The sequence below is a fragment of the Trachurus japonicus genome, chromosome 8, assembly GCF_045865225.1.
Source record: "Trachurus japonicus isolate A0001 chromosome 8, Traja_1.0".
NCBI lineage: Eukaryota > Metazoa > Chordata > Actinopteri > Carangiformes > Carangidae > Trachurus > Trachurus japonicus.
In genome coordinates, this window is record NC_140914.1 from 25,588,765 (window position 1) to 25,604,720 (window position 15,956).

General features: G+C 42.4%; 1 protein-coding gene across 1 annotated transcript; it reads left to right on the top strand.

Annotated features, from left to right (window-relative positions):
* Positions 1–3,452: 3,452 nt before the first annotated feature.
* On the top strand, positions 3,453–14,614 carry ldlra (low density lipoprotein receptor a). Its single transcript, XM_085784963.1, has 18 exons — positions 3,453–3,730; positions 6,988–7,113; positions 7,227–7,349; positions 7,455–7,835; positions 7,922–8,044; positions 8,171–8,293; positions 8,416–8,535; positions 8,784–8,909; positions 9,242–9,413; positions 9,510–9,737; positions 9,830–9,948; positions 10,080–10,219; positions 10,390–10,531; positions 11,191–11,334; positions 11,451–11,801; positions 12,046–12,120; positions 12,233–12,396; positions 12,519–14,614. Exons 1-18 carry the CDS (start codon positions 3,628–3,630, stop codon positions 12,573–12,575), a joined length of 2,817 nt encoding a protein of 938 aa, XP_085641089.1. The 5' UTR covers positions 3,453–3,627; the 3' UTR covers positions 12,576–14,614.
* The last annotated feature ends 1,342 nt before the right edge of the window (positions 14,615–15,956 follow it).

Sequence of the window (15,956 nt, forward strand, 5' to 3'; positions counted from 1 at the left end):
ACAAAAACAAGTTCCCCCAGCCTGCACGTACTGTGTTTGGTGAACGGAAGCCAACAACATGCTTTACTGCATCTGGAGGAACCTGATTTGACCTTCAGACAGTTTATGTGTGGTAGCCAAGGCAGTGTTTTGTCAGGAGAAGCTGTGAGTGAGTGCGAGTAGGGTTGTGGGGGGGTGGAAGCATACTGGAAGAACCAGAAAGTGTTTACATAGGCGGTAGCGATGTGGAAAGGCTGTTGGGATTGAAAGAGAGAAACCCAGTCAGTTATAGTAAAGGGGTGTGTTCTGTGCTCTGAATAAAAGAAAGTTAACTTCACCTGCAAATCTAGTTTCTGCTCCTGCTGTCTCTGTCGGGAGTTTCTATTTCTCTGCAGTTTGACCTATCTGTTCAATCAGCAATTCATAACAGGGTGAGAGGGGGGAGGAGGGGGTCGCGCAGTGATCAGAGAACATCTCATGGGGAAGTCGGGCACAGTTTAGAAAAAGTTTTCATGCCCAAAGGACCCAGTTTTAGACAGAGGCCTGAAAATTCCTTGTCAGTTCTTATTAATGGCTGACGTACAGTGGGTTAGAGGTGGGCGGGTTCACCCTCTGGTAGAGGCCGACATCGGACACTGATGTGTGACATGTACATGAAACTATTTTGGTGTTAAAATAGATTGTGTCCTGTGTTACTTATATTGTGTTGATAAAATTAACAAGTAACTGAGGATGACTTTACAGGTGCTGTATTTAAATACTTTTAGCAATTAAATCTGCAACAATATTTGATAGGCTGGTCATGTATATTATAGTCTTATAATGTGAATAATTATTGAATAAAATGTACAGCACTTTATTTCACTTCTTCAATGAAATGTTGAGCAGAGCTAGGAAGTAGCAAGCAAAGTACCTCAAAATAGGGCAATATTATGAAAAAATATACTCATGTAATATGTACTGTCTGATGTACTTAGAGATCTAGTTGGGATTTTATGTCAAGAGGAATAATAACTGTACAAAATTCACAAAGTTATTAAACACTGAAGCTGTTTTTCTCAGACAAAATACTCTCCACGTGTTTTATGAAACATTTTTTTCAAGTATTTCAGAGAAAAAAAGCAGAAATTGGGGTAAAAAAAAAAATTCCCGAAAATAAACAGAGACAACAGAATAAAAATGAAGATTTTTTTTTTTCATTATTTTTGTTATGAGTTTTATACAGTCAGGTAATGTAATATAGACTCACTGATCAGGCACATGTAAGGAGAACATTTCCTAAAGAAAACATTTTTTCATGTTGATGCTCTCAGTGCTGTTTACTGGGTTTTACTTGTAACCCACTTAGTCTCTGTGTCTTCCATCTCCTCTGGAACTGGACGCATGACTGGCAGGGGTGCGGCGGCCTTGGCCTGGTGGAGCAGGTCTTGAGCTCTCAGGTGTAGAAACAGGTGAACACACTCTGTAATTACTGTGTCTGTGAGCCACAGAGATACTAACACACTCTTACCCTCAGACCCCGTGTTTAGTTTCCACCGTGACGACCCCTCACGTGTACAGTTCAGCTAAGGAGAGACTTATGCGTGTTTCGTTGAAATTTGCGCCCATTTATCGGCCTGCCACTGAAGGTCACACATGATAATATGGACTTGGTCAATACAGGCTATAGAGGGGGGTTCACTTATCTGGATGTATAATTGTGATGGTAACTGGGTCAAAGTATTTACTTTTCACTATCGCAAACCTGATATTTCGGTGTTTTTTACAGACATGTGTTGATGCCCTATACTCTGCACAACATCCGGATTATTGAACTGTTTTCAATGACTAACAGTCTGTTGTATCATTGTATTGATGCCATGCTGCCGTCTCAGTTCAAGGCTGTTGTTTTTAAGGTTTATCTCTTTGCATGCACTTTATCTCCACCTCTGATGTAAATCTCATTGTAAACTATCTGATGGACTCACAAGAGACTTTGAACCTCAAATAACATGAATGTTTTTTATGAGAGGTAACAAACCTCTAACAGGAAAAGGTGACATGAAGATAAAAGCTGTAGTTATTACTTTACAACCTGTTTGGATTTTATTAGGTTTTATTTTTAGTTTCACTCACAGGCCATGTAGGCTATATACCGTTGTACAGTTCACATATATTTTCATAATTTAGTCGCGTAAAATGGACATGAAAGGTGTGAAAGGAAACACTAGTGTGATAATAACTTGTAAGGACTTGTTTGTGTTGACCAAGTTAGTGGGTTTTATCTAAATATTGAACGTCCACTAGAGCAGGCCAGCTGCCAGTCTTATGGACCATCACCAGCCACATCTGGGGGACAAACTGTGGACTTCAAACCAGCTGAGTGGGGACATCTTGTTTACCTGAGGGAGCAGTTGGTTTTATAACAGTTAAATTCAACATGAGACAAACTGGTTGTTTTAATAAGGGGTCAAGTTGAGGTTAGAGTGTCATCATTAAAGTGGAGAGAGGGGGTGGAGCGTAGGTGACCACAGCCTCAAAGGACCCACACAGTTTTCATAGTATTGGATTTTCTGTTCTAGATATTTGTGTTTGTGCTGAACCATCTCTGTAAATGGGTCATGTATAGAGATTTGTTAAACTAGTGTTCGTAAGTTTTGATCTTTGATCTTAATTGGCACTATATAGGCTCATGTTTTAAATAAAAAAAAAAGGTGGTGCTCCTACTAGTGGTGCAATAAAAAAACTGACATTTTGCAAGTAAAGACATAATTCTATGAATGAAAAGAAGAAATATTTCAAGAAAATATAACATTTTGAAATGAAAAACAACATTTTTTGAAATATTTCAGTGAAAATAATAGGCTATTTGGGGGAAACAACTAACACGGTTTGTTGAAATAAGTAACACTGTGAGAGAAAAATCAGTAATTTGATAAAACTGAGTCATTATTTCATTGATTTAATGTTTTAGTTGTGATTTAAGTCAGTCACCCATTCTTGTCCCCTCCAGCTTGGCTCTTCCTAAAATCTATGATGACATTCATCAGGTAACCTACACCCCTCATTTGGTAGGCTACATACGACTTTAAATAGCCTATGTGTTTCCCCTCAAATATATTAATTTATTCACAAATATTTCATATATTCCTTTGAATATTCTCCATATCTCTGATGTTTCTCTCCTTGTCAGAGACTCTGTTGTGGGGCCCCTGATACATTTTTCGCAACGCCCCTGCCAGTCATGTTGTGCTGTAGCTATAAGGTCAGAGACTCTGCCTTCAGGGAATGAAACCAACGTACATATCCATACCTTACACGTGCGTGTATGTGAGTCCGCCTGTCTCGCTGAAAGGGTTAAACTCATAGTAAAATCCATCTCCTCGGAGCTCCGCCTCCACATTGTTGAGGTTGTGCGCCTCAGAAATCACACCACTCCTGGTCCCGCCTTCCCCCTCCTGGGCCCCTCTCGGCCCCACCCACCCCTGGACCACATTGAAATGGGTCTGATGTTGTTGTCAAACATTACAGTGTGCAGAGCATCCCTCATCAGACCCTCCAGCAGGAGCTTTTCTAACACACAAGAGGGCAACAGCCAGATCCTCTGATACTACAGGTGTTGCTGCTGTGTAGAAACACACCTCAGAGCCAACAGTGTATCTCCAGTGTATGTCCAGTCCAGCGTGTATGCATCTTCCAGTGCGGCTGAAAACCATGGGACTGTGTTACCCGTCCGTGCTGCTGCTGCTGCTCTGCTCCCTGCTTCACACAAGTAAGTTCACATTCTTGCCTCTTCAATTAGCTAATTATATCATTAATTAGCTCAATTTATTGACTTGACATCTGTCAAACGCTTGAAAATACTACAATACTGCCGTGCTTCAGCTGGATATTATTGAATTAAACCTGTTTCTTTTCTTTTTTTTGTTTTTTTAAGACTTTGACTTTATTATTGCCATTGCACAAGTACAACGGAATTGGTTGTAATCCTAAAGAATAAATAATAGATTAAAAACTCTAAATAATGATAATGAAAATAATTGTTATTATTATCATCATACAAGCACACACATAAAGAACTGTAGCCTACAGTAGCGTTCGGGGCGGAGTATATTCAGTGTGTTTAAATTGCCCACTCCTCTGACAGCACCGGATGCAAGGTGATGGGGGGAGGGCGCACTGATTCACAGAATGTAGGTCAAATTTCTCCTACTCTCCCTTTTCTCTCACAATAAAAATGTCGAGGAAAACGTGTTGCACATCGTCTCTGCCTCAGACTCGGTCTTGAGCGTATCAGTTAAAATCCTCCGTCCTTTAAGCCTGGTGCTCTTTGTTCTGCTTTACACTCATCCGCTTTTTTTTTCTAACCGGCTTTTTTGAATGAAGCTGCGCGTTTTGTGCTTTTCATTTAGTGGCGCTCAGCTCGCAGCAGGTTCAGCAGCCAATGAGGTGTGAGCAGTGTGTGTGTGTGTGTGTGTGTGTGTGTGTGTGTGCGTGCGTGTGTGTGTGTGTGTGTGTGTATGTGTGTGTGTGTGTGTGTGTGTGTGTGTGTGTGTGTGTGTGTGTGTGTGTGTGTGTGTGTGTGTAAAGGATGTCAAGCCGGGTTTGTGAAAAGCCACTTTTTGAAGCTGCTGCCATTCATAATGTGGGAAAGGCGCCAGTTGCATTTAAATCACTGCTAAGATTGACACACTATAGAAACCCCCATCATGGGAGCATTTGGATGAATTTGGGTTTTGCCACTGTTACACATATTCTCCCTATATGATGCAATATCCAGCCTGTTTGCAGGAGCCCCCCCACACACGCCACCATCATGAGTCCCTCAAACCTGAAACGCCCCATTCTGTGGAAATGAGTGGACGTCCTCCAACTCATCCTCCAAGACAAACACCCACATTGTCTTGAGGCAGCATTCCTTTGGTTTTGGTTGTAAGCGCTGTTAGATGTGAAGTCACTGCCAGACTAGTTCCCGGTGTGCTGGTTCTTAGAAACGGTGTGTGTGATGAAACATGTTGGGACTGGCTGACACCTGGCCACAAAGATGTCTCATTTGTGTCCCCTCTATTGTGAAATAGTTGTCTGTCAACTATACGTGCAAGGAGAAATCCATCAAGGTGTTTCATTGGAATTTGGTTCAACTCAAGATCAAGGCCGGGCAGTTTCTAGTCATTTGTTTTTCTCCTTCAGATGAGAGTGGGCAACAAACATGTGTATGAGTGCATCGATTATCTTCCCGGCACTGATATTCACCCAATCAATAATGCTGCCATCTAGTCCAGTTTGTCTTTCACGGCCTGAACTTTAAGCCCTTTGAGTAAATAACCAGCGTGAACCTGGGTTTGAGTGTTGTGTCCTCAGGTTCAGAGAATCAGAGCTGATGTGTAATAAAGTGAAGGGATCCACAGCTCTGTCACGCTCACTTATTCAGGAAATGGAAAAGTCTTTTGTTCTGTATATTTTTTCTTTTAAGCACCAGGATATCCTCCAGATAAGTCAGAGTTGGTAAACATTAAATTAATCATTATCTTCATGACAAGGGCAGTTATGGACAGCCCTTCACGTGAAGTCATAAAGAAGAACCTGGCTGTTCATTCACCTATAATGTGATCATGGAGTCATATAAAATACTACAACAGAAGCCACTTCCTCGACCTGCAGGACCTCGGAGAAACACGGCCTCCGCCTGTTTAACTGCTGCTAAAGCACCAAGCATGACTGATAGCACCAGATGTTTGACTTAACCCAGAGGCAGTTCTTATTTACTATGCTGGAGCACGTGAAGAGATACATCATGTATTACTGATCTTTTTTCCATCCAGGACCGTAGGGCATATAGTCAGGAAAATTTAATAACTTGAGCATTAATATTTAAATGTAAATCTGTGGTCAAACACAATATGTTATGAAGACGCAGAACGTGCCAAGCTTCTGGTGGTCTTATTGTTAGACCCCTCCCTCCGGCCCCTGTCAGAAACAGGTGGCCATTCGAGGTTTTGAGCCCCTGGGGCCAAAGGGAGGAATGGCCTTGAGTACCTTTTCATAAAACGCTGTCTGTCTGATGTACAGTCTAATTGGTTCTTCCAGTTCAGTGGCTTCATTGGGTCCATTAAAGGAGGGGGGTTGGGTAGGCGACTCTGTATCTTCAGTGATTTTGCTGCCAGCGACCATAAATGCTGGAAAATTAGAGTTTTATTGTGGTTATGAACTCGTGGTATCAGCGGCTCTGTGCTGATAAATACAGGTTGGACTGCTTGCATAGGCGCAGTATCTGTGTTTGACTTGTAGTTCAGCAATTTATCTGCCCTGTTTAAACATGTAGAAACGTGCACATGTGAGTTTGTTCATGTGTGTGTCATGCCAGATTACATACCTCTCAGAGCTTTTCTCATCTGGCAGCAGATTTATCATCATCTCTGCCTTTGAAGAAGACATAGTCCCCTCCCATACTGTAATGAAACCCAACTGGGGATGCCAAAAATGCCTGAAGAGCAAGTAAACCTAAGCTAACTGGTTCAGACTGAAATGTGTTTACAACCATTGATGGATTTTTGTAAAATTTCATACGGACATTCATGGTCCACTGAGGATGAATCCCAGTGATTTTTCCTGTAGTGCCTTCAGTAGGTTCACACTGGTGTGCTGCTATAATTAATTACAATGACATTTCACTTTTCTGGCTTGCATTTTCATCAGATCAAAATCTTAAATAATATGACAAGAAAAAATAAAATATTAGTGGCAAATGCTCAACTGTGATGGCTAATATGGTAAACATCTATCACCTGCTGTTAGCATTGTCCTTGAAAGCCTCTTCCCATGTTAGCATTAGCACTGCTAAAGTCTCACAGGGCTGTTGGCACGCCTGTACATTTTTTTTGTCTTGTTTGAAATTCAATGTTACTTTTCTCTCATTCACAGCCACAGCTGTGTTTATAATGAGTCTTCCTGTATTGGCTCTTGGTAGTCGCCAACCAAAACAATCGCTGTCGTATCTGAAGTGTGTGTTTTTCTCTCTGTCTGTCACAGATGCATTAACAACATGTGGAACAAAACAGTTTGAGTGCGGGAATGGAAGATGCATCACGCTCAGATGGGTGTGTGACGGCTCAGATGACTGCGGAGACGGCACAGATGAACTTCCCGGGACCTGTTGTGAGTATCACGTGTCGCTCGAAATGAGAATGGACCTGCTAAACCAATCTATAACCCATCAGCTTCATTATTACGTATTGTCAGATACAGTTTTCTGTGTGTTTCTCTTCCAGCTGCTAAAACGTGCAGGCCCACTGAATTCAGCTGCCAGGACCATCTGAACCAGTGTATCCCCAGTACCTGGCAATGTGATGGAGAAGCTGACTGTGAGAATGGAGCTGATGAGGAAACCTGTGGTGAGTGAATCTGAATTAAAGGTCCACATCTCACTCCTCATTTCCTTATAATATCTCCCAGTTCAGTCGTTACTCTGACCACCCTGTCTCATATTACTCTCCCAGCACCGAAGCAATGCACAGACAACGAGTTCCGCTGCAGGAACGGTCAGTGTGTGTCTGCCTCCTTTGTGTGCGACGACGAGGCGGACTGCGAGGACGGCAGCGACGAGGCCAGCTGCCCGCCCATCACCTGCAGCTCTTCGGCCTTCCAGTGCAACAACAGCGCCTGTGTCCCGCGCCTGTGGGCCTGCGACGGCGACGGCGACTGCACCGACGGCTCCGACGAGTGGCCCCAGAACTGTGGCGCGCAGGCACCGACCCAGGCCGCCCCCCAGCAGTGCCACTCCCTGGAATTTCGCTGTGGCAGCGGGGAGTGCATCCACGGCAGTTGGAAGTGTGATGGAGGAGCGGACTGTGTCGATCGATCAGATGAAGCCGACTGTGGTACGAATGATTACAGCATCTTCTCCTTTTGATGAGGGGTGTAAGTCATCATCTCTTTGTACTAACTCCAAATATCTGTTCCTCAGCTCATCCCACCTGTCGTCCTGATGAGTTTGAATGCGGTGATGGCACTTGTATCCATGGTAGCCGTCAGTGTAACCACCAATACGACTGCAGGGACATGAGTGATGAAATTGGCTGCGTCAATGGTACGAATCAGCTCCCTTGCCCTTCTTTTCCTGGTTATTGGCAACTAAACTAGTAACCACTACATCTCTAGTAGTTTTTGTCCATGTTACCTGATCCCGTGTTTTATGTCCATGTCTCATGCACAGCGACCCACTGTGATGGGCCGACCAGGTTCAAGTGCCGCAGCGGGGAGTGTATTAGCATGGACAAGGTGTGTGACAAGATCCGTGATTGCAGGGATTGGTCAGATGAGCCTTTGAGGGAATGCGGTGAGTACAGAGCCCCCTCATTCATAACTGTCTGGGTAATTACACCCTTTATGTAGTTAATGAAGGTGTAGAAGGATGTAAATTATATCCTTAGAATAATCCTTTTCTTCTTCCCTCTGCAGGCTCCAATGAGTGTCTGTACAACAACGGCGGCTGCTCTCACATCTGCAAAGACCTGAAAATTGGCTACGAGTGCCTGTGTCCTGCCGGGTACAACCTGGTGGACAACAAACGCTGCGAAGGTAACAGTGGTTACTATCAGAAGAGATCAAATATCCATGTACTTTTTCATGCTAATGTGAACTTCAGTCACATTAACAAATGATGCCAACTGATCTGTTTACTCTGTCGCAAACTGGGTGTCCTGTCAGATAAAGAGGGATCTCGTAATACTTGTAAAGGACACAGAGACTCAGCGTTGCTTTTGTTTCATGACACTGTTTCATTTCATTTTTGCTTCATTTTTTTTCTCTTCTCCTTGAATCCATAGATATCGATGAGTGTGCCAACCCGGACACCTGCAGCCAGATCTGTATCAACCAGATTGGTAGTTACAAATGCGAGTGTGAGGAGGGTTACCAGGTTGACCCGACGACCAAAGCTTGCAAGGCCATCGGTAAATATAAACTGTGTCTCTGCTGGATTATTATGTAACAGTGATATATTGGATATCTTTGTGAAATATGATATTTCCTGGTACATTATAGATGTTTGAGGTTAAAGAATTTAATCCCCCTGAGCCTGGCTGGGTACCATTGTTGGCCTGTATAGTCTATGACCATTGAAACAATTGCGTTTTCCACTTTGATTGATTATGTATTGTATTTGAAGACAAATCCAGATATCAGATCAATCAGGTTACCGGTAGGGACATAGTCAGAAAACATCAATGATAGGCTGTTGTAATTGTATCTGAAAACAGCTAACCCATGCGCTCTTATTTTGTAGGTACAATAGCCTACCTTTTCTTCACCAACCGTCATGAGGTCAGAAAGATGACTTTGGACAAAAGCGAATACACCAGAGTAATCCCCCGTCTGAAGAACGTTGTGGCTCTGGACATGAACATTGCCACCAAAGAGATCTACTGGTCAGACATCTCCCAGAAGAAAATCTACAGGTGAGTGAGGAAGACAGTCTCAGTGGAAACCATGGAAACCCTCTCTGTTTCCTCCTAAGTGCTGCTGTTTGACGCCCGTTTCCACTTCCTGTCTAGAGCTCAGATGGACTCGGCTGAAGACTCCACTCGTCACAGCATAGTGGTGGACTCTGACATCGATGCCCCTGAAGGCATCGCCTTTGATTGGATCCATGATAACCTGTATTGGACCGACAGCATTCGCAGCACTATCTCCGTGGTAACAGCTGATGGTAGCCATCGTAAAACTCTCTTCCACCAAGACTTATCCAAACCCCGTGCTATAGTGGTCGACCCACACAGCAAGTGAGTCTGAAAGAAATTCAGTGTTTTCTTTATTTTTGTGCTAAATTGGTGTTTTCATCAATTTGATTTACATTATTTTTTCCTCCTCCCAGCTTTATTTACTGGACAGACTGGGGAAATCCTGCTAAGATTGAGAAGGCAGGTCTTAACGGAGGGGACCGCACTGCTCTGGTCACTGACAACATTGAGTGGCCGAATGGCATCACACTGGGTAAACTAAACTACGTCAATCATCTCTCTCTGGTTTCAAGTTTGTCTTTTTCCATTCATGTGAATGGCAGTGGCCCCTCTGGTCTGACCTGTTGACCCCTCCCCCTCCTCCACCCACTTCCACCTCCACAGACCTGTTGAACCAGCGGCTTTACTGGGTGGACTCTAAGCTGCACACCCTCTCCAGTATCGACGTGCAGGGCGGTGGCCGGCGCACCATCATCATTGACGAAGAGAGGCTGGCTCACCCACTGGGACTCACAGTGTTTGAGGTGCGTATTTACCATCTGATAAACTCTGTTACACATAAACCCACAGTCTGTCAGATACGCCGGCGTGTCATAAACCCCTTTGTACATGTGCCAACAGTGTTATTCCTCAGTGCTACTGCTCTGGCCTCAATTTTTTTAAATTGTGTTCTTTTATTTTGTCATGCTTCCAGGAGAAAGTTTTCTGGACAGACGTTAGTAACAGCGCCGTCCTCAGTGCAAACAGGCTGACAGGCGGTGACATCACACCAGTGGCCGAACACCTTTCATCACCAGAAGACATTGTTCTCTACCACAACCTCAAACAGCCTGCTGGTAAGAGAGGTCTTCCACCAGTAATATGAATGAAAACTAGCTAAAATAAGACCTACTATGTGCAACCATATGGTAACTAGTGTTGTTCATTTTCACATCAGATCAGTATTAACCTTTTTTTCATATGACAATTGTTTAGGGTTAATCTAACATAAAGGCTCCTAAACCCTGACTGGCCCTATGAGCATTTAGTTTACCATCTTATGCAAAAATAAAAGTTGGATGACCAACTATATTGGTTATTACCGACTTTTTTTTTGCTTAGGGTGGTTGTCAGAGCTGAAGTCCAAATAAAGACTGGAGATTAAGTCAGGGTTAGATTTTTTTAATGTAGGTATTAAAATACTCACACAAAAGGGTCCAAATAGTTTAAAGTTTTGAGAATATAGATTGTTTTCTTGCCAACGGTTTGTGTTTGTACAGTAAATTTGTCACCAGCTAGACTGAGTATGGTCAACTTAAATTAGATGTACAGTAATTAAAGACTGGAAACAGGGAGGGAAAGCTGAGGTAGCTGTTTCCAGCCTTACTTGAATTTAGCGTACAGACATGAGGCTGGTATCAGTCTTAAGTGATTAATGTTCCAAAATATTACTTAATGATGGCTTATGTAAAACTGTTTAACTCTTAACTAATATTTTGTCCCCTTCTTCTTACAGGGAGGGATTGGTGCCATGCATCCAATGGTGGCTGTGAATTCATGTGCCTGGCTGCTCCTCAAGTGGGCAGACATCCCCCCAAATACACCTGTGTCTGTCAGGATAACATGATGCTAGCCGCAGATATGAGATCATGCGTACCTGGTGTGTAAATCATCAAAGAGAAAATATATTATAATAATTGACAACATGTAGAATATTTTCATTATGTCAATGAGACCCTTTGCTGACTCTCTCCCCATGTTGTTCTACTCAACCAGCTGTGCCAACACCTGCAGCTTCTGTAAGGCCTCATGTCCCATCAACCAACGCCCCTCATCTGCCACCAGCGCATCCTAGGACCACCCTCAGACCCACACCCAGTCTCACACCCAGGACCACCCCTCCCAGGACCACCGCTCCCAGGACCATTCCCAGGACCACACCCAGACCTCAAGTTCATACCACCATCACAGAGCCCAATGTCATCACAAGCACTGCAGGCAAGCCAGTACAACGCACCACCCAGCCTCCGGTTAAGACCACCACAGCTCAACCTAGGACCCCCTCAACCCAGCCCATGAAGCCTAAAACCTTCCAGACCACCACAGATACTCCAGCCACCTCCACAGGCAAGTTCCAACATAGTGTTTTTAGTGTATTTCAGATGACTGCAGTCAAATAGCATAGACACGGCACATTCCTGGTGACCATGTTTTGAAGAACTCTACCTGCGTGACTGTGTGACAGTAATTTCAAAAGGTTTATGATAAATATCCATGTTGTTGCATGTTGACTTTAACACTACACTGGTCTGGTTTTTTACCTAGTTACAGTTTCAGTAGTTGTGTTAACTGTTTATTGTGTTTCCTTCAGATATTCGACATGAATTTGCTGCAGCCATACCTGCCTCCTCCACTCCCATAGCTCTGTACATCGTCTTACCTCTGGGTGAGTAGTTTTCACTTTCTGTTATTATTTGAAACAATAACAGCCACCTCCCATCATCATGTCTGTCATCATGTCTCATCGCATCGCTCTCTCGATCTCTTCCCCTGTGTAGCTATTGTTTGTCTCGCGGCTATTGGTGGCCTGCTGCTCTGGAAGAACTACAGAATGAAGAACACCAACACGATTCACTTTGACAACCCGGTCTACCAGAAAACCACTGAGGACCAGGTGCACATCTGGAGGAGCCACAGCCCTGATGGTTACTCCTACCCAAAGGTGAGTCTTAACTTCAATTAAGCAGTTTCAATTTTACTAGAGATAGCAAAAAAATGCTTAGAGCAAATACATTTTGTTGTTCACAATTGCAATGTCTGATGTAATTTTTTCTGTGCTTTCAGAGACAGGTTGTGAGCTTGGATGAGGAGGCAGACAATCCAGCATTCACAGAAAACTGAAAAATGTCGGCGTATAGGAGAGAAGAGCCTTGATGATAAGCTACCTTGGACGTCCTTTTGTATTTTTACCTCACTCAGCACAAAGATATGGAAGTCAAAGCCAGTCTCAGGCAAACTTGAACCACTATATCCTCACAGGTGAATAAGTGCTCTACAGTGGAAAAAAACAGGGTGAAACATTCAGGTTGCACAATCTTTTTTATTCCGTCCACCAAATCATACCAAATCATCAGCCGCTGGATTCCTCAATATCAAGTTATCTTTTTTGCCTATTTTTCGCAACTGTGATCCTGAGGATATGACTGGAGAACTTTTAAAGACACATCATGACTTGCTGCATGCATCAATTTGACTGAATCTATTTGATGCAGCTCAAAATTTGGATTCTCCTCCAACATGTTATGTTACGAGTTTGCAAAGGAGTGTTGTAAATATCGCTGTTTAGTATTTTTGTCTTCCAGTGGCACATTATCATATCTGAAACCATTTACGGTAACAAGCAATAGCAAACATTTTGGGAAATATGCATATAGTGACTTTCTTGGCTCAGAATCAAACAGCAGTTAGCCTACTTAGCATAATTACAGGAAACATGGAGGTTGCCAGACTGCACCTCAAAAGCTCTGACACTCACTAACATGTTTTTGCTTTTGTTTTATCTGCTCACAACCAGAAATGTAAAAATGAAGTTGTGGACTTAAGTTCTTTGAAGTTACTGTGAGGTCGTCAGGAACAGAAATCACAGAAAGTAACTTTCTCTAAAACTCCATAATGTTCATTTTCATATTTATGTTTTGGACAGATTAAACAAATTATGTTAATATGTTTTTGAGGGTAAGGGTAACAATTGAAAAGGGCAAGGCAAAAAAAACGTAGGCTAGCTGTGTTCCTGTTTTCAGTCCCAGTGCTAAACTAAGCTAAGCTAAGCAGCTGCCCTCTGTCACGTGAAACTGCTCTGCTGTTTGTTCACTAGAAACAAGAAAATATGACCAGGTTTTATCCCAAGACAAACACTGACACTAGAGCTGACCATTCAGTAGCTGAATGTAAAACAAATTCCGCATGTGCCGGTTTCAACCAGTGTGACCTCAGTAAGTCTCATAGTGATTTCTTACACCAACAATACGCCTCAGTAGTCAAAGGAAATATCATCTATAGGAGACCTAGAGTCACTGGTGTAGGTAACCTCAGTGAAAACACACTGTGCCTTGTACACTGTACTCTCTGTTAGCCTTCAGATTTCACTTTTCACCATGTGTTTGGGTTGAACCAGTTGTTCACGGCGTCCTTCAGCAGCTGTTGGTAGTTTCACAGCTTCTCAGACACTTTTTTTCTGCTCCATTCTCCTGATTTGTGATCGGTTGTCTGTGCACGGGAGAGCCATCTTTAAATTTTCCTTCCCCATGACCCCCCCAAGGAGAACCAGTGCATTCCTCAAAGTCAGAAAAGCTTTGAAGCAGCCACGTGTGAGCAGGGGGGCCTTGTCCAGTGCTCTGTACCATGGCACGTGTATATATTCACATCCTCCCCTTGGACCAGAACTTCAGTTTGCCTTATTCCAGCATTCCTGGCGAAACAAAGCCATGTGCCCCTGTCGCTGTTTTAAAAACGGCTGTTTGAGCTCATTTATTTGTATTTCTGATAAACGTGTGCCTTTTGTAATTACACGATTTTTATCAGATGTTCTCTTTGGTGCTATTGAACTCTGTACAAAATCAATGTGTCTGCCTGTTTACAATGACTTGTTTGAGGGACGAGGCAGCGTTACATGCGGGTGAGGTTACACCTAACAAAGATGTTGTCGTGCAGTTGGCTGATGAGTCGAGAGAAACTAATCCATAAGTGCTAGTGAAGCTGCACATACATTCAAATCCACTAATGTGCAGGTTAAGTGTGTATATATAATGTTCATAAATGTAAATACTATTTGTTCTTTACGTTGTTGTTGTTTTTGTTGTTTTTTTTGGTAATAATGTCCATGTTAGCCTTTGTTGTGGACTTCTACTGTACATAAATAAATGCTTCTATTTATTATAGAATCCTATCTCTGAGTTCAATTTTTTTGGAAAGTCGTGTCTGAATCTACTTTTATGCACAAGTTGTTTCTACTCACATTAGACTCTTAACAGTTTATTCAGTGTTTTATTAATTAATGTGCTTCGTTTGCTCTCTACTTTTCCCATCAAGTGATGCAGCAGAAAATAGAAACTGAATACTGACAAAATGAAAAGAAAACAGAGGAAAACTCAAAATAAGTCTTAAAAAAAAAGAAAAAATCAATTACTACCAACTAATTAAGTCTTTTTATTACTTTTTAATTAGTTTAGTTGAGCTTGTATTAGCTCTCCACATAGCTTGCCTTTGGTTAAGAACCTCTTCCTGTACTACATTAGACATGTTTTTTTCTTCCAAATCTAGTTATTGAGAAATATTAATCCTAAATGATTTGAAAGTTTTTGCCCTACTCTTCCCTTAATCCTACCTGGTGCAGAGTTCAGTTCAGAAAAATGTTAAAACCTCACTTCCCTTTTCCATGTTGCTATACCTACAGTATGTTGCTGTATAATGCTGTATGGGGGCTAAAAAAGCTAGTTGACATACGTGGCGGATGAAAACCATTGGAAACTGTACAGTGTTGTGTTTTGCTGTCAAAGGCTTTTTGGTATGCAGAACTGGCCGAAAACGTGAGTCTTTTTTTTCTCCCTCTTTTTTTCTGGGGGGCCTGGCTGCGCTCTTGTTGTTCTTAAAGGGAATATAAGAGCAGTTTCCTAGAAAGTCCAGACGTCACGGTGAAACGCAAAACCACAGTTTCTAAGAAATCATGAACACAGCATCGTGTGACCACATGTAGGAAAAATAACAACACTGTCCTTTGTTTTCATTAATTTTCACATAAAATAAAAAGATAGAATAGGACTTGTGATTTTTGTCTAATATGTTCACCAATATCTCATATTGTTTGGTAATATTCACAGTTTTTTCACATTTTGAACAAGTTATTTCATCATTCACATATTGACAGGAGTTAACTTAAATAACAAAATAAACTGACGGCTGAACAGTAGCTACAGAGAGAGAGGTTGGTGGAAACACTGATGACGAGTTTGCGATGTGTTTATTCATGTTTTGCTGCATCATGGTGAGTTTAGTGGACTCCACAACAACAGCTCTCGGGGAGAGGAGAGGGAAACAAAACAGCTCTGTGACCCTAAAGATCCGTGGTCAAACCAACCAGTAGGTATGTCATGAGCAAAGATCAAGGCTGAGTGAGAGCGGAAGTATTGAGCCGATAACACAAGTCAGGGAAAAGATGCAGTGACACATCTACAGAAGTGTGTACAAAACACAAAGATAAGAAAAGAGTGATTCCTGCTGACTTTT

Bases quoted from the DNA above. Each gene is read 5' to 3' on its own strand.
- ldlra (XM_085784963.1), top strand. From the start codon at position 3,628: ATGTCCAGTCCAGCGTGTATGCATCTTCCAGTGCGGCTGAAAACCATG. The intron at 8,294-8,415 runs GTGAGTACAGAG...TTCCCTCTGCAG, and splicing joins TGAGCCTTTGAGGGAATGCG to GCTCCAATGAGTGTCTGTAC. The intron at 9,738-9,829 runs GTGAGTCTGAAA...TCCTCCTCCCAG, and splicing joins GTGGTCGACCCACACAGCAA to CTTTATTTACTGGACAGACT.